The sequence below is a fragment of the Octopus sinensis genome, linkage group LG4 (assembly GCF_006345805.1).
Source record: "Octopus sinensis linkage group LG4, ASM634580v1, whole genome shotgun sequence".
Lineage (NCBI taxonomy): Eukaryota > Metazoa > Mollusca > Cephalopoda > Octopoda > Octopodidae > Octopus > Octopus sinensis.
In genome coordinates, this window is record NC_043000.1 from 74867791 (window position 1) to 74890660 (window position 22870).

Sequence of the window (22870 nt, forward strand, 5' to 3'; positions counted from 1 at the left end):
AATAGTATGACATTGCCTCTTTCTTTTTAACAATAGTAACAGCAAATACACCAATGAATCTATTAACACTTCTCAGCATCTCGATTTTCTGTTTCACACCATCTTGAATATGTCACTCCTCTGAGCTTTACATTGCAGACCATGTACAAGCCTCTTTTTTTTCTGTTTCTTCTCCAGCTAAATTTACCTAGTGTCTAGCTTTCCTTCTTTATATTTGGTATTGCTTTCTGTTACCTCCTTTCTTCCAGTCTTCCCAAGCCTGTTTCTTGGCTTCTAAGGCTCCATCTACTTCAGTGTTTTATCTCAGGGGTTCCCAAACTTTTTTAACCATCAACCCCACTTCTCCTTCTTCTTTGACCACCCTCTTCATTTAAAATATCTTAATACACTACCCTACCATACCATATCTTAAATGCATACCGGGTACTGATGCTGGTAATTAAAATGTTAGCTAAAATATACATGTATGACAAATTAAAAAATTCTATTGGAGATGACACACTTTTTACATATAAAACTATGCGTACAAGTATACAGTATTAAACTTTCAATTTTTATGAAATTGTTTCCATGGTTAGAAAATGTGAAAAACATATCATATTGCTGGAATGTCTTTTATTGAAATTGACAACATCAATGTGAAGAATGAGCATTGCGCTGACTAAGTATTTCAAGCAGTTCATCAAAGTGAGCTGGTCTTTCACACACTGACCCCCATCGACCCCTTGGCTATCACTAACCTTCTGTAATTTATTGCCGGCCCATATGGTGTCCCTTGAACCCCCTTTGGCGACCCCTGTTCTATTTCTATTTTACCTTCAGTTTGGTTGGGACCTTGAACCAAGTTTAACTTGTAGCCCCCAACTTCCAGTTTCCCTCTGTTATAAGTTTCTGCTTCCCCCTCCTTCTTGTCATAAGCATCAACTAGAACTTCTCTGAATCTACAAATCTCTGACAACTCTTTTATTCATGTCTTCTACCTCAGGTTGTCTTTTGTTTCCAAGCCTGCCCTGACTCTTACTCAAGTCACTAATATATATTTTGTGGGGCATTCTTCTTCAGAGAAAGATTTGACATTTACATAAGTCTGCCTATCCTGTTTTCTAGTGTACTTGGTTTGTGTATTAGCTGGTTGGCTAGTTGGTTACCTGAAGTTTATACACTAATGTCATTTGCATCACAGAATTCTAGGTGTCTTGATCCTTTCTCATCATTCGATACTCATAGCATGACAAAGAAGCCATCATAGTGTTCCCAACTTGTCCATCCAAATTGCTAGCCATAATAATGAGGTCATCATCATTTGTTGCTGATGTAGTCAGCAGAATTGATTAATGAAGCAGTCTTTCTGTTTACCCACCAATCTCGATTGTGGTGTGTTTGCAGACATAACTGTAGATGATGTTTTGTCTATGACTAGCTTAAGCTTAATTCTTTTGCCTATTCTAACTACTTAAATTAATTTGCCTATCCACTTCTCTGCTAACAATATGTCAACACCAGCTACTCCATGGCTATTACCCACCTAGAAGAATTTGTACTGTTCCTTGCTCATGAGGAGTCTGGTTGAAACCCACTCCATCTTATCTCTTGCACTCAGCAAACATTCACTCGTCTTCACTCCTGCATTTTTATAAGCACTCCTATTTACCTTACATTGTACCAGTATTAATGGTAGTAACTCTAACAGGAATCTGAGAAGCTAAAACTTCTTGAATGATTTGTTATTCCATCACTCATCAACACAATTTACCCCAAAGTGTTAATTTTGGAGAAACAGAAGAAAAGGATACATAGATACATTTGGGGGATGCACATGTTACATACATGCACTCACACTTGATGTAGAGAAATGTAGCTAGATTTTAAATGAATGTTAAAATAGGGAGATCACATGTATGAATGCAAGTGCAAGGGACCCTCCATTTGTATGCATGAAGGTGAGTGTTTTTCATATAAGATCTCAGAACTTGCTCATTCCATTACATGATTTGCTTAGGGAGGGCAACACAGTCATTATAATAGGTGGCTGAAAGAGAGGCTGGTTGGATGCATCATATTGAACAAAGCATGATGTGTACTAAGGACAGCTAAAATAGCAAATGGATACAAATAATAATTGGGATAATTGATTAAAATTATGATTTGTGAGAATGGCATTGGCAAACAGCAGATGAAAATTTACTTACTAACTTTAAAAATGATAGTGATGGTAAAGCAACTGAATGAAGGGGAGACTAGGGAGAGAAACAGAGAGAAAGATTCAGATAGCAGATAAACAGTGAACTTGTCTGGTTTGTTCAGAGGTAAAAATAAATTTGCTTGAGATAATAAAACTTCGTAGAATGACTTCAGTTTTAATAGGGCAAAGTGACAAGCAAAAAAATAAATAAACAAAACTACATCTCTTCTCTTTCTCACATTTCCTCTTTGTTATGTACTATGCTTATCTCTCGCTCCCTGCTCTTGTCATCGCTACCCTACCCACTGTATCATTACTATCTTGTCATCACTCCTCTTCTATATACCCAGGTTTCAATAGTCACTATATTCATGCGAACTCCCTGCTCACTATTCATGCACCCTTGGTAATACTCTACCAACTCATTTATATTCTCATTCCCTTACCTTGAAAGTATGTTCTGGCTCTCTCTCACCTTTGCACTCTTCTCACACACACACACTCTCTCTCTCTCTCTCACTTTAACTGGTGTAACCATGTATCTCCTCCACAGCAAGACACTTGCTTCTGTCCCTCTGTCACACTCCAACTTCTCATCACCTAGTACAGGGCTACCTCCTCCTCCAGTGCACCCCTCTCAAAGGATCTTTGTCTTGCAAATTAATTGATGACCCCACCACTGCTGGTGCTATGTAAAAGGCCTCCAGTCCACACTGTAAAGTGGTTGGCATTTGGAAAGACATCCATCTGTAAAAGCCATGCCAAAGCAGACCTCACTGGTGCTGGTGCATGTAAAAAGCACCCAGGCTACACTGTAAAGTGATTAGCATTAGGAAGGACATCCAGCAGTAAAAGCCATACCAAAGTAGATAGTAAAGCCTGGTACAATCCTCTGGTTTACCAGCTCCTGTCAAACTGTCCAACCATACCAACATGGAAAAAGGACATTAAATAATGATGACGATGATGATATATTAATAGGTGCAGGCATGGCTGTATGGTAGGAAGTTTGCTGTTCAAACCACATGGTTCAGTCCCTATGTGTGGCACCTTGAGCAAGTGCCTTCTACTACAGCCTTGAGCCAACCAAAGCTGTGTGAGTGGATTTGGTTGACAAAAACTGAAAGAAGCCCATCATATATATATATATATATATATATATATATGTGTGTGTGTATCTTTGTGTCTGTGTTTGTCGTACCCCACCCTTATTGCTTGACAAACCAGTATTGGTGTATTTATGTCCCCATAACTTAGTGGTTCAGCAAAAGAGGCTGGCAGAAAAAGTACAAAGCTTTAATAGAATAAGTACTGGGTGCGACCCATTCAACTGGAAATTCTTCAAGGCAGTGTCCTGGTATGACTGCAGTCTAATGACTGAAACAAGTGAAAAAAGAAACATGTATATAGGTTCAGGCATGGCTGTGTGGTAACAAGCTTGCTTCTTAACCACATGGTTCCAAGTTCAGTCCTACAGTATAGCACCTTTTAGCCTTGTGAGTGGATTTGATAGACAGAAACTGAAAAAAGACCATCATATGTGTGTGTATCTTTGTGTCTGTGTTTGTCTCACACCACCCTCATTGCATGACAACTAGTGTTGGTATGTTTATGTCCCCATGACTTAGTGGTTCAACAAAAGAGGCTAGCAGAATAAGTACCAGGCTTTAAAAAAATAAATGCTGGAGGTGATCCATACAACTAGAAATTATTCAAGGTAATGCCCCAGCATGGCTGCAGTCTAATGACTGAAACAAGCAAAAGAAAAATATACATGATTGTATCAGACAGTGAGAATAAATGCTCAGCATCACATTTGTTGGATGAATATTCTTTATTTGTGAATTAACAATGAAACCAGTGATTTTATGTGGAATAGATTTCTACAGTCTTTAAAGTGATCCACTTAAGAATGCTGATAATTGCCTCTGTTTTGGTTGAGAATAATGGGCTGGACAAGACTATATGAAACTTCAAAATAAGTACACAGATCAGTGAGTGGGGTAACTTGTAAGGATTTCCTAATTGTTATTTCCCTTGCATTGGCCCTGGATTTTTGTAAGAATTTGTGTTCACCATTACATTATGCAAGAGTGTTCATGCACACCTAAAATTATAAATATATGTATCCTGCACACATTTAGCTTATGTTTGAGCATGTGCATCTTATTATTTTGGGATTTCCACAGACTGAATGTAAATTAGTCCATGAAGTTCATTAAAAAATTTTTGAAAGTTCATACACATATGTTTGTGATAGTGTGATGTCATGAATATGTGTTATGAATATGTTATACATATCTGTGCAGTTTAGAATTCCAACAAGGAAAGACACATGCAGCACTTAGCTTCATTGAGAGATAAGAACAAAAGACATGTAACATCTTTATCTAATATGGTATGGACTCTCAAAGAGAGGAGCATAGACAACCTATATATAAATTGGAACATCATAGCTAAGGTGTGCAAATATAGTGGACAATGTAGCAGAAGCAACATTTGTATCTTGCGAAATTAAACATCATAACATCAAGTGAACATTTTGAAGATTAGGGAAGAAACATTCTCCCCTTGCATGCACAAACAACAATTTAAATTCCAAAATTTTAAGCATGAACTCTTACTTCCCTTGCCACCTATCCAACTTTGATATATTTTTGGATATTCTTTATATGCACAATATGCATTACAGACATACACTCACTTGAGCTCATACTGGTATTTAAAATATATGGAAACCCCATAAATAAGATGCACATGCTTAAATATGAACGAAGCACATGCTGGATACATATATTTATAAATATGGGTATGCATGAACATTCTCACATAATGTAAATTAATCTATGGTAAACACAAATTTTGGCAAAAATAGCGTCAATGCAAGGGAAGTAACAATTAAAAAACCCTCACAAGTTACCTTCTGATCTGTGCATTCATTTTGAAGTTCCATTGTGACTGTATTCTCATCTAAAATTAATCTCACTGGAAATGAAAGTCATTAAAATTGAAATAGGACGTCATCTCCTGAATCTGTGATGGAGGCTCTTGTGTGCTTATCATCTAATCAATGCATTCTATGTTTGGGTGACACCTGAAACCATGTAACAGAGACTTGTGTTTGCATACCATCAAATCTATTCCTTCTCTTGAGTTCACTGCTGGTGCGTTGTGTGGGTCTTTCAGCTATGGCCCTAATGAAATTCCTTATTCACATGCATACACACTCTGACACATTCAAACATACACACACTCAGCATGAGAGATAGACATACACAGAGAAATATATAGAGAGTGGGGAAAAGTATGAAAGACAGATAGGCAAATTATATCTTTTTAATTACTAATTACGAAAAATCCATTTTGTGACATGAAATTCATCACAATGAGTTCTGGAACTGATGAACTTTGAATGCACTTTCAGCGTCAGTTTGATTTTTTAACTCCTTCTCTCACAGGAAACCATCAAAGTGCTTGAAAAAGTGGTAGTCGGTAGGAGAAAGGTCTGTGGAGTAAGCTGGGTGGGGAAGAACTTCGTAGCCAAGTTTCCTCAACTAGTGAAATGTGTGGTCAAGCATTGTCATGAAGAATGATTGGCCCTCTTCTGTTAACCAGTCTGGGACAGAGGAGTAGCAGTTTTTCATTCATTTTGGCAATTTCATGGCAATATGTTTCTGCAGTAATGGTTTTTCCAGGTTTTAGGAAGTTATAGTAGATGAGTCCAGCAGTACACCACTAAACAGTCACCATAAGCTTCATTTTGGTCCAACCACTGTGATGAGCATTTTTTATTATTGTACAGAATCCACTTTTCATCACAAGTTACTATATGGTCGAGAAATGGATCGGTCTGGTTATGGAAACGAGCAAATTTCATATCTGTGCATTTTCTGATTTTCATTTGTTGAGATTTTCTGATTTTCCAATCACATACAAATGGTTGCAGGCAGTTTTCTGCCTGCAACCATTTGTATGTTTATCTAAACGCATATATGTTTTTTGTATTTTTTGTATTTAATATATTAAATATTCTTTGTATATCAACTTGCCTAACTTGCTTATCCTTACATTTATTTATATATATATATATATATATATCGGATTAGTTGTCCTAATGTTTAAATTTGTTGCAAAATGTTCTTTTGCCAGTTCCTGAGTGATTTTACGTGGATCTTTTTCAGTGACGGTCTTTAATTGACCATCATTAATGGCAGATGGGCGTCCACTACGCTCACAATCTTCAAGGCTCAGGTCTCCACTGCAAAATTGTTTAAACCATTTCGAGCTGATCATTTCCTTACCAAATGTTTCATTGATATCGCAAGCTGTTTCAGCTGCTTTACATCCTTTTTTGAAGTTGAATAGCAAAATTGCTTTGACAGTTCCATTTCAGATTATTGTACCAATGATGAAAAAATAGCAATGTGTATTTATTGATCTATTTTGGGCAAGTCTATGTCTGTAATATCAGACAATTGCAAAAAGATGTTTAAAAAGATTCAAAACTCTGGGAAATCCAGTACAAATTCTTCATGGTTCAAACCGTTGCTTGCTTTTTACACAACCTGATATATATATAGTTCATAGATACAAATCAGATATTCTCTGTATATATATATATATATATATATATATATATATATAATATATATATATATATTGTTTAGATATAAAAAGGTCAAACTTACAGAGAATACAAATGATTTCAAGAATTAAAGGGGTTGAAGAAAAGTGTCACAAATCCAACAGCTGCTTCTGGGCTCAGTGATCCATCTTTAATCTCCTTACTGTCAACACCTCAAATGTAAGATTTCTTCCCTGAAGATGAAGGCTCATCTCATCTGAAGATGGAATTCATTTACAATCATTGTTTTGGACCACCAAGCCCACACAAACAGCTTTTGGATTTGCAACACATTTTTTCAACCCCTCTAATTCTTAATATCATTTCTATTCTGTGTAAGTTGGATCTTTTTTTTATCTAAACGTATATATGTTTTTTGCATTTTTTATATTTAATATATTAAATATTCTTTGTATATCAACTTGCCTAACTTGCTTATCCTTACATTTATTTATTTATATATATATATCAGATTAGTTGTCCTAATGTTTAAATTTGTTGCAAAATTTTATCAAATACCCTTCAATAACAAATGTATTTCATGTATTGGGTCATGCCATAAATAATACGTTTTTTTTATACTTCTTTTATTTTTCAAAATTAAGATGATATACTCTCCTTCATTTTCTACAATGCTCTTCCATCTATCTGGTAGACTTGCAAAGCCCCTCTTCCAAAATACACCTATCTGCAATGAAAAATATTCCTCCAGTACTGTTCTGACCTCGTCTACAGAATTCATATTTTTTCCATCCAAATGATTTTAAAGACTGTGGAATAAATGATAATCAGATGGGGTAATGTCTGGTGAATATGGTGGGTGGGGCATCATTTCCCATTCAAACTGCTCCAGCCTTTGGAATGTCATCCTCGCTGTGTGGCCAAGCATTATCCTGATGGAAGAACACTTTTCATCTTGAAACCAAAGATGGTCATTTTCCTTCTAGTGCGGACTTAAGCTGCTCAAACTGCTCACAGTAGATCTCCTTTGTTATCATTTGGTTTGGGTTTAAAAGTTCAAAGTGGACTAAACCTTTCATATCCCACCAAAGCAGATAACATCTTATGTGGGTGGAGACCTTCTTTAGCCTGGGGTGTCAGTGTTTCTTCTTTCTCTACCCACTATCTTTGGCACTTGACATTTTTATAGAGAACCCTTTTCTTGTCACCAGTCACTATTCAGTCCAAAAAAAGGTTCATTTGTGAGACGTGACAGCAAAGAAGAGCACACATTCACTCTCTGCTTGCAATTAGATTCGAAAATTTTGTGAAGAATCCATCAATCCAATTTGCTCACTTTTCCAATGGTACGCAGATGTCGATGAATGGTTGAATGACCAAATCCAAGCTTCTCTGTTAGTTCCTCAACAGTTACGATGGGATTTTGTTCCACCAGAGTTTGCAGGACATTCTCATTGAATTCTACAGATGTTCCAGGACAAGGCTCACCTTTTTGGCTGTTGTTTCTGGCTCGGAATTTCTGGAACCACCATTGACACTGGCTTATGTTTATTATCTGATTCCTATATACTACATTAATATTCCTTACACTTTCCATTTGCATTGTTGCCTTTATTGAACTCATAAAGCAAAATATGCCAGATATGCTCCTTTGTCTCATCTTTGAAAAAATAACTTATAATTGAATTGCACTCTCCATAAAATTACTACCTACTTTTATAGCAAATTTATACCAACAGTTTATCCCACCCATCTCCAACTTTTAGTTCATGCAATTGAAAAAAAAACACTTATTTATGAGATGACTTACGCAGAAAATAATTTATTTGGTCTGTTGTCACTAACTAACTCATTGGTTGTTATAGTCTATATGTTACAGGTCAGTGCCTTAATTTGTTAGAGTATAAAATAAACAGATTATACTTGAATGTTTTTTTTTTTGTGGGGTAAGGGTCAGTGTTTGCTATTAGTCATGTTTTAGCTTAATACTGCTACATTTTACATTAGCAAGTTCTAATGTATGTATTCATGTATGTATTTTAATGTATGTATTCATAATGTGTGTTATTCATTCCTCGCACTTTACATTAAATTCTTATTTTTAAAGTTATAATAATGACTTCTTTTATAATAATAATAATAACAATAATGACAATTTGTAATAATTATAATAATTAAGTAGAGGTTTTATTAAAGTATATTCTTCTTATACTATTATACAGTATCCTAGATATTTTTAGTTACAATCTCTCACTTTTACAAATAACTTGAAACCATTAATGATTTTTAGAGTAAAATTGTATACCAAAATATGTATCTTTTACAATTTTTTAAAACTTAGTCTATTTATATATACTAATAATATATATTTTTTTTTTCTCAATGCAAGTAAAGGTATCTTAACCAGGCTGCTTATTTACTCACTTTTATCATCTCTTTGAATTTGTTTTACATTCTCCTTTTCTTTTCCCTTCTTCCACATATTAATGTCAAATGGGCTGATGAGTAATTAGTTGGTTAATATAGAACCATAAACCCACTCAGCTAAATATTATATACAATTGGGTTCTCTCATCCAGTTTTAGGTAACTAGCTCATACAGCTATGTAAATGTGTTTCAAATCAGAATACTTCAGATAGTTTCTATTTCAGCCTTGTTTAGTGTTTTTCATCCTTTTCTTGTAATTATTAGTAACTGGTTAAAAATGATTATTGTTGTTTCCAGGAATTTCTGTAGCTTATAAAAAGATTTTATTAACATTGATACATTGCACTTCAACAATATACCAATCTTAAAATATTTGTGTACAAATATATAAATAACAAAATTATATATATAGGCACATGAGTGGCTGTGTAGTATGAAGTTTGCTTCCCAACCACATGGTTCTGGGTACAGTCCCACTGCATGGCACCTTGGGCAAGTGTCTTCTACTATATTCTCAGACTGACCAAAGCCTTGTGGGTGGATTTGGTAGACGGAAACTGAAAGAAGCCTGTCGTATATATATATATATATATATATATATATATATATATATATATATATATATAATGAGTGTGCATCTGTGTTTGTCCCCTCACCATCGCTTGACAACCGATGTTGGTGTGTTTACATCCCCATAACTTAGCTGTTCAGCAAAAAGAGACGGATAGAATAAGTATCGGGGTCGGTTTGTAAAGGTGGTGCTCCAGCATGGCTACAGTCAGATGACTGAAATAAGTAAAAGAATAAAAATATATATAATATATATGTTATATATATTCAACAGCCAACTACATGTGTTAGGTAAAAATGAGTAATTTTGGGCAATATCAACAACAATAATATTGTATGATGATGATGATAATGATGACAGCAATATAGCATAATAAAACTAATAATCCTTTCTACTAAAGGCACAAGACCTGAAATTTTGGGGGAGAGGACTAATCGATAACATCAACCTCAGTGTCTTACTGGTACGTAATTTGGCGGAATTTGAACTCAGAACATAAAGACAGATGAAATGCCGCTGAACATTTTGCCCAACAGGCTAACAATTCTGCCAGCTCACCACCTTAATGATAATAACTTAAAATCATTTGTTATATGGATTCATTGCAATATTAATATTTCTGACGTGTATTGTTTATTTATTCACTCAGTGCTAATTTTTTTCAAATAATACTTTTTAATAAGATCATAGTTTTGTGGGCTGTAAGAAATAAAATATATCTAATATTTACATCTACACCATCCTTCAGCTGGTTTGATCCTGATCTAGATTCACACAAGAAACCTTTATTGTACATGCATCATGAAATAAGAACAGTATTTCCCTTTGTGTTGTTTCTCAATCAAATTCAATCTGGTACAATGTACAGATCCAAAAATAAGACACTTTGGGATAATTAAATATCAAAATGTAGTGTTCATGTAAATATTTTTTTTAAAAAGCCTCTCTAAAAATGAAATTAATTGTCAATAAAATAAACCAGTAACTTCATTAATAAACTACTCATCTCAGACTTAAACATTTAACTTTAAATTTTTATTTACAGATAATGATCTGTTTGAAGCAACTGCACTCTACGACTTTGAAGGTCGGACGGAAAGGGAACTGTCTTTCAAGAAAGGCAATACATTGGTGATATTCAAGCAAGTCTCCAGTGACTGGTGGGAAGGTTGTTTTAATGGCAAAGAAGGCCTTATACCCGATAAATATGTTACACTTAAAACCGGGTAAGTAATTGTTTTTGTGTGTGTGTGTGTGTGTGTGTGTTCGTTCACACACGTTTTCATATACACACATGGGTATTTAGTGTCATCATCATTTTAACAGCTAATTTTACATTCTTACATGAGATTTTGTTGAGACAGAATTTTCTATGACTAGACACCAACACATCATCTGCTTCCAAGCAAGGTAATAATTCTCTCAGTTTCTCATACAATGCAGAGAATGGCAAAGAAGCCTGGATATGCTTTTTATCAACATAAAGTGAACATGCACTGAGTCATGAAAACACACACACACACACACGTGCATCTGGCTTTCCATCTACAAAATATTGATCAACCTGTAGCTGTAGTACAGTATACCAGCTGACAACAGCCACGTAATGGGATCAAACTTCTAATCATGTGATTCTGTTAACCACTTAGCCATGACTTTACTAAGCCTAATCTCCAATACCTCAACCAGGTTTTGTACCACACCATGAAAAGGTATCTTCTTTCTCCTCCCCTAGTTCTTAATATATTGCATCACAATATTCCATTCTTATTTATTTTTAAAAACTTGTTTCTACAGCCATTTACACTTCCTTGGATGCTCTCTTTGCCTCAGCTTTATTATTTTTGGGTTCCAACTGAAATTTTGTCTGAGGTCATATTACTCTAGAGCAGTGGTTCTCTAACTTTTTCAGACTACTACCCCCTCCCCCCAGCTCCCAGGCTACATTTTTCACATGCAGCCCCCCACACACACATACACACCACACCACATCACCATAAACATAAATCTCTATAAATAAAACTTAACCTAGTTAACCTGTTATTTTGTTGCCTTTACGATATGAAAGAGGAAGTTTACATCTCACCTGTAACTACATTGTTTCCATATTCCTACTGTGATAGATGTTCTTTTGTGCAGGAATATCAGCTTCCTAACATCAGTATGGTATGAAAGACACTAAGATCTCCATGTTCAATAATTTTTAGTCTTTGAAAGGAGCTGGGCAAATGTACTGAAACCCCCACTCTGCAGACTATGATGTTGGGCAGCAATAGAAAATTCTGACATGATTCTTTTTAACTTTGACTTCAGCTCCATATCATTTTAAAGTGAAACCAGTTCTTCTTTCACTATTCTTGTTTCCTCATTACTAATATCTAGGAATCACTTAGACTGGTATTTTAAGCAATAATCCTGAAGTCTGTGCAACTCATCCAGGTGTGAATAATACACTTAAATGTCATCTGGTATGCACTTTTCCTATTCCAATTCAGAGAGGCTCTGAAACTGGAAGAACTCACAATGGCTTATGTCACATTTGAATAACTTTAACTCTGACAGAAGCATGGAAGGGGCTGATTTTACCTTGATAATGAGTAACTCATATCTTTGCTGTTGCAAATTAATTCCATTGAGTTTTGTGAGTCCTACTTGATGTTTCTTAGTACATCACAACAGAACAGAATTAGAGTCTTACAAGAATTCAACAACTGTTTTAAAAAGATAATAGAAACTTTCAGGCAGTTCTCATTACCATCCATCAAACTTCCATTTGCAACAACAATAGTTCAAAAAATATTTATCATTTTCAATGCAGAGCTGTTGAAACACTGAGGAATTAGGAGCATGTACCTTAATTTTATTTACTACTGTGATAACAGTGCACAACTATTTATGTCTACCACTTAGGTTATTTGCAACATATGCAAATACACTAGGTATAACATTTTCAATAAACTGATGTAAAGCAGTGATGACAACCAACCTGCAATGGTATTCCAACTACTACTTGAAATTGAAATACTTTTTTTGTATCTATTTCTAGTTGTCTTAAAAATAATAGCTCTTGAACCAAAGAGTAATCTTTGATGAAGCAAACAAGCTAGAAACAAATTTTTACTGCTTGGCAAATGGGACTCCTTTAATTGTGTGCTAAATTTGCTTTTGCATATGTTGCACAATATATCTTCAATGTTATGGCATTCCATATTTTGAAACACATGTAATATGCATTTTTAAAGAAAAAATTTTATACTTCTACCTTTTTTTTCTGGAAAAATACAAACTACAAGTGTTTCAAAACATGGATTACTACATGATGAAAAATAAAAAAAAAAGATAGGAGTATGTACCTTAATTCTATTTACTGCTCTGATAACAGTGTGTAACTATTTAAGTCTACCACTTAGGTTATTCGCAACATGTGCAAACACTAGGTTTCAACACGGAGTGGCTGTGTGATAAGTAGCTTACTTACCAACCACATGGTCCCAGGTTCAGTCCCACTGCATAACACCTTGGGCAAGTGTCTTCTGTTGTAGCCTCAAGCCAATCAAAACCTTGTGAGTGGATTTGGTAGATGGAAACTGAAAGAAGCCCATTGCATATATATATATATATATATATATATATATATATATATATATATATATATATATATATATATGGTTGTGTGTCTGTGTTTATCTCCCTACCATTGTTTGACAACCAATGTTGGTGTGTTTACATCTCCATAACTTAGCGGTTCTGCAAAAGAGACTGACAGAATAAGTACTAGAATAAGTCCCAGGGTCAATTTGTTCGACTGAAGGTGGTACTCCAGCATGGCTACAGTCAAATGACTGAAACAAATAAAATTTTAAAAATAACTAGTGGTTTGTGCTCAAGAGGTATGGGTGGAGGACTAAGAAGTTCACTTGTGAGTATTTTGAAATGTGGGAAAATGCTGCAAAAATTCCAAGAAATTCCAATTTATGTAAGACAGCTATACTGAAAGTCTGACATATATAAAAGCCTTTTTATAAAAAAAATACATAATAGAGTTTCTAAAATATAAATTTGACAAAATTGTTGAAAACACCAAAAATCAACATTGTGTACTTCTTACCAAAACCCCACTAATTGTAAAAAACAAATTATACTAATTCATATTTATAAAACATATTTTAATTAATGTATGAGTTTATTGGGTCAGGCCTATATCTAAAACAAATATATGAAAACAAATCCTAAAGTTTGTCTGACACTGAAAATTTACAAAATTTATATAATTTCTGTTAACCAATCTTTACTTAAAACAATCAAAATACCAATTATGGAAGATATGAAGAATCTCTTACTTTTACCTTAAAAATACAAACTCAAGACAACAGTTGTGCAAAATACACCAAAGTTAAAATTGTAAAGGATTTGTATAATGAAAGTAATCTCTCTCTCTCTCTCTCTCTCTCTATATATATATATATATATATATATATATATATATAAAGCATATTCATATTTATGTAATGGAGGAGATTAGGTGTTAAAATGGATTATACTTTTTTTTTTCATGTTGCTATGCAATTTGTTTCCTAGAAAATGACCCAGATATTCATAAATAGAAAGTCGTGATAGTCATATTTGTACTCATCAGTAGCTGATATAAAAACTAAAAAAACACGTTAGAAGTACATAGGTTTTTGGGATTAGTATATTCGTTCTTACAGTCATGTCGATTTGAATCAGGACTGAAAAAATATATATATTAAGTGGGTGCTAATAGATATAATATTGAAAAACTGACATTCTATGAAATCCAGTGTTTCCCTATTTAAAACTCCTTAAATGAATTTTATTACTGGTCAAGCTGTATTTGTATGTACATTGAGAAATACCAAATAAGGAGGTATGTATTTTCTTGATGTTAACTTTAACCTTAAAACAGGTATTTACCAGCCTTATCAAAAACCTAACACTAACATTAGATGTATAAATGCAAATAGTAACCATTCACATAATATTATAGAAAACCTTAGTACAAATATAGAGAGAAAAATTAATTACCTATCTTCAAATGAATAAGTATTTAATAAACATAAAGATGATTACAATATAGCACTTAAGAAGGCAGGATATAATTATGAAATTAAGTACAATAGGAATTGCAACACCACAGAAAATCAAATTGAAAATAAATAGAAAAGTAATAATAATAAAAGTTAGACACTCATAATAATATAGTATATCCTCACAAAGTAGAAATGAAAATTCTCAATAACAATTATAAATATAACATACGTGTGAAACAGGATGATTATAATAAAGAAATTAAACTAAATCATGGAGAATGTTATACCAAAAATAAAATTAAAAATAAGAACAAGAATTGTAACAATTATTATTATAATAAGTGGAGGCACATGGCCTAGTGGTTAGAGCAGCAGACTCGTGGTCGAGGGATTGCGGGTTCGAATCTCAGACCGGGGAATGTGTATGTTTATGCGTGAAACACCTAAGCTCCACGCGGCTCCGGCAGAAGGTAATGGCGAACTTCTGCTGACTCTTTGGCCACAGCTTTCTCTTACTCTTTCCTCCTGCATCTTGCAGCTCACCTGCGACAGACCGGCGTCCCATCTAGGTGGGGAACCTATACGCCAAGGAAACTGGCTCTTATGAGCCACACGTGGCTCAAGAAGGAACAAACAACAAATTATTATAATAACACAAATGTCAATAAATTTTAAAATAATACTTGGATAAATAACGATTATTACAACCTTAGAGAAGTAGAACTTAATAGTACAAATAACGATATAAACACCCCTACTAACAATAACTTATATAAATCAACAAAGAAGAAGAATATTTCATTATTTACACAAAATAAAAACTGTAATTGTAGAGACCCAAATACATAGGGATTGCAGAAGAAAAAATGTAAGCAACAATAATAACGCAGGATATGACTAAGTACTATTATATTGGATCGACAGGTTAAATTAAGAATCATGAACCATGAATCAACATTCAAGGACTTAAACAAAAGAAATAGTACAGGACTTTTAAAATAAATATGGCACATCAAAAAAAAAAAAGTTAAATTCATAATCAAATAGAACATTTTAGCACATGAACCTTCTTACAAAATTAACAATAAATTCTGTAGATTATGCCTGGGGGAAAACTAAAATAATGAAAAGAAAAGAGTACCTAGTTAATATGAGGGATGAAAAAGTTTTTTCATGTAGACACAAGGTACCTCTTTATTAAATTAAAATGATTTAGTGATATTATTTAATATCACCCTAAAATCAATATTTTAAAATATAACCATGACCACACTATATATTAATAGCTTAATTAAACTATACACCATAAATCTATATAACCCCAACAGCCAAAATTATCTAATTGACTTACATCCAGACAAAATGACTATTAGTTTTTGTGAACCTTTAGATTATTTTCATAAAATATGTATATACATATGTAATACCTATAGGCTGCTATCATGCCCGGTGGGGAATTTTCAGCTTCCTTTGACGTAACAAATGGCCCAAAGCATTGACCACGTTCGGATGGTGCTTTTTACATGCTACCAGCACGGGGGTCGCAACTGCAATTTCCATTTGATTTCACTTTGATATTGATGTTGATGTACTTGACTCAATAGGTCTCCTCGAGCATGGCATGACACCCTACAATCCAAGGTACTTTTGTATGGGCCGGTTATGCAACACTGGTGTAGGTTACAACTGTGGACTCACTTTATTTGCCAGGTCTTCTCGGTTACAGCAAACCTCCAGAGGTCTCGGTCTTTTATCATTGCCTCTGAGACCCAACATTCGAAGGTCATGCTTCAGCACCTCATCCCATCTCTTCCTGGGTCTCCCTCTACTGTGGATTCCTTCCACTGTTTGAAGCATGGCAATTTGCACACATGCGTTGTACAATCTACCTTTCACTCTGACCAAGAGACCCTTTGTTGCCAGTAGGGGAAGAAGCTTTCTAAACTTTGCCCAAGCTATTCTTATTCTAGTGGTAGAGGTAGACCCATGAAGACAATATTCCAATTTTTCCATATTAGTGATGATTATATTTCAATTTTCTTCATGTCTAATTTAGATATATGTTGTGATTGAGTTATTTGATATTACCCATCTACTCCAGGGATTTTTACCATGTTGTTGGTTGTACCATGGCTCACCAAATGTTACAAAAAACAAGACCCCAAAACCATCAGTTACCAGGCTCACCTTAAGTAACTTAAGTTTGCAATATTAGGTGGTCACAGGAATTCATTCAATGAAAAAAAAGTTAGAGAGTAAGTCAAAAGCTGAGAGTTTTGTGTATTGGCACTTATCAAACATGATTTTGTCCATTGTCAATCTGTAACTTCTGACGAAATACCTTTTAGAATACAAAATTTTTTCAAAAATGTTATGGCGCAGGAGTGGCTGTGTGGTAAGTAGCTTGCTTACCAACCACATGGTTCCGGGTTCAGTCCCACTGCGTGGCATCTTGGGCAAGTGTCTTCTGCTATAGCCTCGGGCCGACCAATGCCTTGTGAGTGGATTTGGTAGACGGAAACTGAAAGAAGCCTGTTGTATATATGTACATATATATATATATATGTATGTGTGTATATGTTTGTGTGTCTGTGTTTGTCTCCCTAGCATTGCTTGACAACTGATGCTGGTGTGTTTACGTCCCCGTCACTTAGCGGTTTGGCAACAGAGACTGATAGAATAAGTACTAGGCTTACAAAGAATAAGTCCCGGGGTTGATTTGCTTGACTAAAGGCGGTGCTCCAGCATGGCCGCAGTCAAATGGCTGAAACAAGTAAAAGAGTAAAAGAGAGAGTAAACCCTGTTCTATGTGACATATTCTACCAGTATGAGAAGTTTGAAAGTGTTTAGTTAAAAAAAATTAATGAAATAATCTGCATGTCTAATTGAATAGATCTGAAATAGATCCAAAAGGCAAAGACGACCTTGGCGGAACTTGAATTCAAAACATAAATACAAATGAAATACCACTAAGCATTTCGCTTGGCACGCTAACGTTTCTACCAGCTCGCTACCTTAGAATGTAAACATTCATTTTAGAAATATATTCTTTATTCTTATTGCTTAAGCATTACTTCTTACTTCCTTACTTACTGACATAAAATTGCATAACATTTTACCTCATAACTGTTTTTCTATTAATTTTTGTTCAATGCGACTAACAATTCTGAATTCCTCATGCATTATTCTATCATTTAAGCCAAAGAAAAGTATACTTTTAATTTAAAATTTTAAAATTTATGTTAGTTGTAAATGAATATCTCTCTTACTGCCCACTTTAGGTCTGACATATTTTGATTTAACTTTTTTTCTACTGAACCAAATCTCAAACTATTTATGCCAAAGTGTAGCTGTGGAGGTGGCCTCTTTAAAACTATTAACAGTTGCCAATTTAGTTGAAAACTGCTGCAACTGACAAAATAGTGGACTTAAGAATATATTCAACCACTACATACATACATGCATACACACACACACACACACATATACGTATGTATATATATATATATATATATATATATATATATACACATATATATATACATACATACATTCATATATATTTATTGATATGTATATATACATACACACACACATATATAATGCTCATGTCAAATTTGATATTTAAGTCCCGCCAACGATTTGCAAAGAAGGCCAGAAATGTTGCTACTTTGAGTTATTTCAGGCCAGTGTTGGTTGTATATTTGCAGCCATTCTTCTTCTTTGCCTTGCACCCCAAAGCCTGTTAATGCTGGTTGCAACAAAATTTTTAACACCATTTTGACACCACAATCTCTATTTTGTTTGTACCAGAGCTGTTCGCCCAGAGGTGTAGTAAGCTATGTTCATCACTAACAATTAACCCTTCAGCTTGTCTTTATATCTGAGCCTTGTTCTACCAACATTCCTGTGTCCACTCTCAAGTATTCTTTCATCATTCATTCTGATGATATGACCAGCCCAGCACAATTTTGATTGTATAAGGAAGCTCTCAATTCCACTAATCTTACACTTGCCAAACAAATCAGCATTAGAAATTTTTTCTTTTAGTGAATAACCACAGATTGTCCTTAGACAGTCTTTGTGGAAGATGTCTAGTTGGTTAATGTATCTTCTATAAGGTGTCCATGATTCTGAGCCATACAAGAGAGTAGTAAAAACAGCTGCTTTATAGACTTTGGTGTCAAGTTTGATGCCCTTTTCATTCCATAAGTGATGACAGTTTGCCAAATGCATTGGTTGCCTCTGCAAGACAGTTGATAATTTTATCATCAAGGGAAGCACTCAAATTCACTTTACTATCAAGATATGTAAATGACTTCACGTAATTTAGGCTTTTCCCATCAACCTGTATAGGAGTGTCAGGAAAATTGTGTACTGGTAGCCTCTGCTTGACGCCACAAATTTGTTTAGGAGTAGGGCAAGGTTGGAAGATTACTTCTGTCTTCTTTATGCTGATGGTCAAACCAAAGACTTAACATGCAGCAGAAAACTGGTCTAGAAGTTTCTGAGCTTCTTCTGAAGAGGTTGCTACTAGTACAGCATCATCTGCAAAAAGTAGATCACTAACAATAGTAGTGTGTAGCAGTGTTTTGGCTTCAAAATGCTGATGATTGAATATTCCACCACTTGTTCGAAACTGAAATTTATATGTTGCCAAAAGCATACCTCAGCATCACTGAAGAGTGCAAACAACCTTGCTTTGGGCCATTTGTTACGTCAAAGGAAGCTGAAAATTCCCCACCGGGCATGATAGCAGCCTTCATTCCCTCATGAAAGGAGCTGATAACATTCAACATCTTGTTAGGTATACCAAGCTTTTTCAGAACTTTCCATAGTGCTTGCCAGTTAACAGATTTTTCTCACGTACCTTCTCCATGACCTGTTAGAAGGAAAAGATCATGTTGATAGTGCCATGACCAGAGTGAAATCCACACTGTGATTCTGGGTAGATATCATTTACAACATGCTTGATGATCCTGTCAAGAATGAGTTGAGCAAGAATCTTACCAGCAATAAGACAGAAGTGATATTCCACAATAATTATCACAGATACTTCTGTTGCCTTTGATCTTATACAGATGTTGGATTGAGGCATCCTTGAAGTCCTGTGGTACATGGCCTACCTTCCAGATGTTTATGAAGAGGTCATGCAGTTTCTTAAAAAGCTTCTGTCCACCATGTTTGTAAATTTCAGAGGGATAGCATCCCTGCTAGGTGCTTTACCAGAAGAAATCTATTATTACCACTTGCAGAAAGGTTGGCTCCAGAGATAGTTCTGGTATTACAGTGTGCTGTGGAACAGACATTATGATGTCATCCTTAGTGACTGAGATGGAGTTCAACATGGCTTCAAAGTGATCTTTCTATCATTTCAAGATGTCAGATTTGTCAGTCAGGAGTGTCTCTCTAGTCAATGAAATAGTAGGAGTAACACCATGCTCTTCAGGATCATTCTTGAGGCCATATCCTTTCTGCCTGCAACTTCATGGAGTTCTTGGCCTTGAAAGACCACCAAGCCTCCTTCGTCTCTCTCAGAGCATGTTGGACCCGGCCTCTGCATTTCTTGTAGGCACTCTCTTTTCTGGATGAGCTCTTATTGGTTATCCAAGTTTTGCAATAGCTGTGCATTTTATCTATCAACATTTGGACATCTGTGTTGTTATCATTGAACCAATCTTGATGTTTACAAACAGGAAGTCCAAGAACCTCTACAGGTACAGAGTGCGCTGCATCATGCAGAGCCTTCTAAGATGATTCTATATCATCATTGATATCAACAGTGATGAGTGCAGTGTCTAACTTGATACAGAGCTCAGTCTGTGTTACAATAGTTTTCAAAGGCAGAACATTAATGCTCTTAGGCACTGATGACTTTTGTAGTCTTGGTTGTCTCAGATGGAACCTTGCTATGGAGAAGAGAATGGTCAGAGAGATAGTAGGTGTTATGAAAAGAATGTGTAGTGTCAAAGTCCCTAATGTCTTGTTTCTTAGTGATAACATAGTCTATGAGATGCCAGTCCTTAGATATAGGATGCATCCAGGTCATCTTACAACAATTTCACTGTTGAAAAAGGTATTTGTGATGCTTAGACTGAATTCCCTGCAGATGGAGAGACCACTGGAGTTCATTCAACCTGCACTATGACGACCAAGTACACCCTCCCATGCCTGATAGTACCAACATGAGTGTCAAAGTCACCCATAAGGATAAATTTATCCCTATGGTGACAACTAGAGATGACATCACAGAGTTGCTTGTAAAATTCATCCTTTAGCTGCTCAGTACTGAATATGGTTGGGGCATAGCAACAAGTGTTGTGATCAAGTTCCAACATTAGTGTCATGATATGGATCAGAAATACCTTTGGATAGAAAAAGAAGGGATCTAGCTATTTCTGTTTTGATGGCAAAACCAACACCAGAGTGGCATGGCTCGTCTTCATTTCTTCCACACCAGAAAAATATATATCCACCTTTATTTTTTTCTAACTGTGATGATCCTGCAAGACCAGTTTCACTGAGTGCAGCTATGTCACAATTTTGTATTTCTTTAGTTCAAGGGCAACCAGTGCTGTTTTTTGTTCTGGTGCTGAGTGACTGTCTTGATATTCTTAGATTTCTTCGTGTTTTGACAAGTTTAAGGCGAGTAAGCAATGTTTGGGGCACCTTTTCTCACCCATCCCCCTGTTGGGAAAAGCAGTGTTGTGTCTAAATATACCTACTTTATCACCACTGGTAGACATGAACAGCACAGTTACTCACAAGTTCTCTGCTGGAATGGCCATTACCCAATGGTTGCTAACTGTAGAGATCCAGCAAGAGACTTTCTTTCTTGGGACACAAAACTCTACTTGTGAAGACCTGTTGAGGCAAGTGAAAATCAAAATCAAAATCAATCAACATCAATGGAAATTTTAGCTGCAGTGCCGGTGGCACATAAGAGAACTATCCGAACGTGGCCGTTGCCAGCACCGCCCCAACTGGCTTCCATGCCGGTGGCATGTAAAAAGCACCATCCGATCCTGGCCGTTGCCAATCACGCCTAGCCTCTGTGCCGGTGGCATGTAAAAAGCACCATTCGATCGTGGCTGTTTGCCAGCCTCATCTGGTACGTAAAAAGCACCCACTACACTCATGGAGTGGTTGGCGTTAGGAAGGACATCCAGCCGTAGAAACATTGCCAGATCAGACTAGGCCTGGTGCAGCCTTCTGGCTTCCCAGACCCCAGTTGCACCGTCCAACCCATGCCAGCATGGAAAGCGGATGCTAAATGATGATGATGATGATTAATAAAAATAAGTTTAACACTTTAGGAGTTTAACATGTAACATCTGAATTTAGGACATTTATATTACTTATAAGGTATTCTATATTTTTCAGCTAGAGTGTAGCTGGGTCTCAAGGGGGTGGTACAAATCCAACAATATGTGTTTTATAGTGTAGTTGTCTATTGTCTAAAAGAAATCTTTGTAGATTCCTGCCATTTATTGAATGGGTTTTATGTCCATCTGTGTGTGTGCGTGTGCATATTTATAAAGCAGTTTTTTCTTATACCTCTTATTTTTCAAAATTAAGTTTAACAATGTTCTTTTTTAATCTTAAATATACTCTCCATTTTCTACAATGCTATTCCATCTATCTGAGAGACTTGCAAGGCCCCTCTTTCAAAATTCACTTGGCCATAACAAAAAATACTCCTCCAGTACTGTTCTAACCTCATCTACAAAATTCATATTTTTTTCCAACCAAATGATTTTGAAGACTGCAGAATAAATAATAATCAGATGGGACAATGTCCAGCAAATATAGTGGGTGGGGTATCATTTCCCATTCAAACTGCTCCAGCCTTTGGGATGTCATCCTCGCTGTATGTGGCCAGGCATTATTCTGATGGAAGAACACCTTTCATCTTGAAACCAAAGATAGACGTTTTTCTTCTAGTGATGAATGGTTGAATGACCAAATCCAAGCTTCTCTGCTAGTTCCTCGACAGTTACGATAGGATTTTGTTCCACCAGGGTTTGCAGGACGTCCTCATCAAGCTCTTCCA

At 35.4% G+C, this 22870-nt stretch overlaps 2 protein-coding genes across 13 annotated transcripts in view; both read left to right on the forward strand.

Annotated features, from left to right (window-relative positions):
• The window catches only part of LOC115210217 (SLIT-ROBO Rho GTPase-activating protein 3), a 410133-nt gene that overhangs the window by 372351 nt on the left and 14912 nt on the right, over nt 1-22870 (forward strand). For all 5 annotated transcript variants that reach the window (XM_029778687.2, XM_036502155.1, XM_036502156.1 and 2 more), the window contains one exon: nt 10812-10992. In XM_029778687.2, the coding sequence (XP_029634547.1) occupies nt 10812-10992 (181 nt within the window). The remainder of the gene's footprint in view (nt 1-10811; nt 10993-22870) is intronic.
• The window catches only part of LOC115210218 (serine/threonine-protein kinase Nek4), a 505173-nt gene that overhangs the window by 262867 nt on the left and 219436 nt on the right, over nt 1-22870 (forward strand). The gene's annotated exons all lie outside the window — the stretch shown is intronic.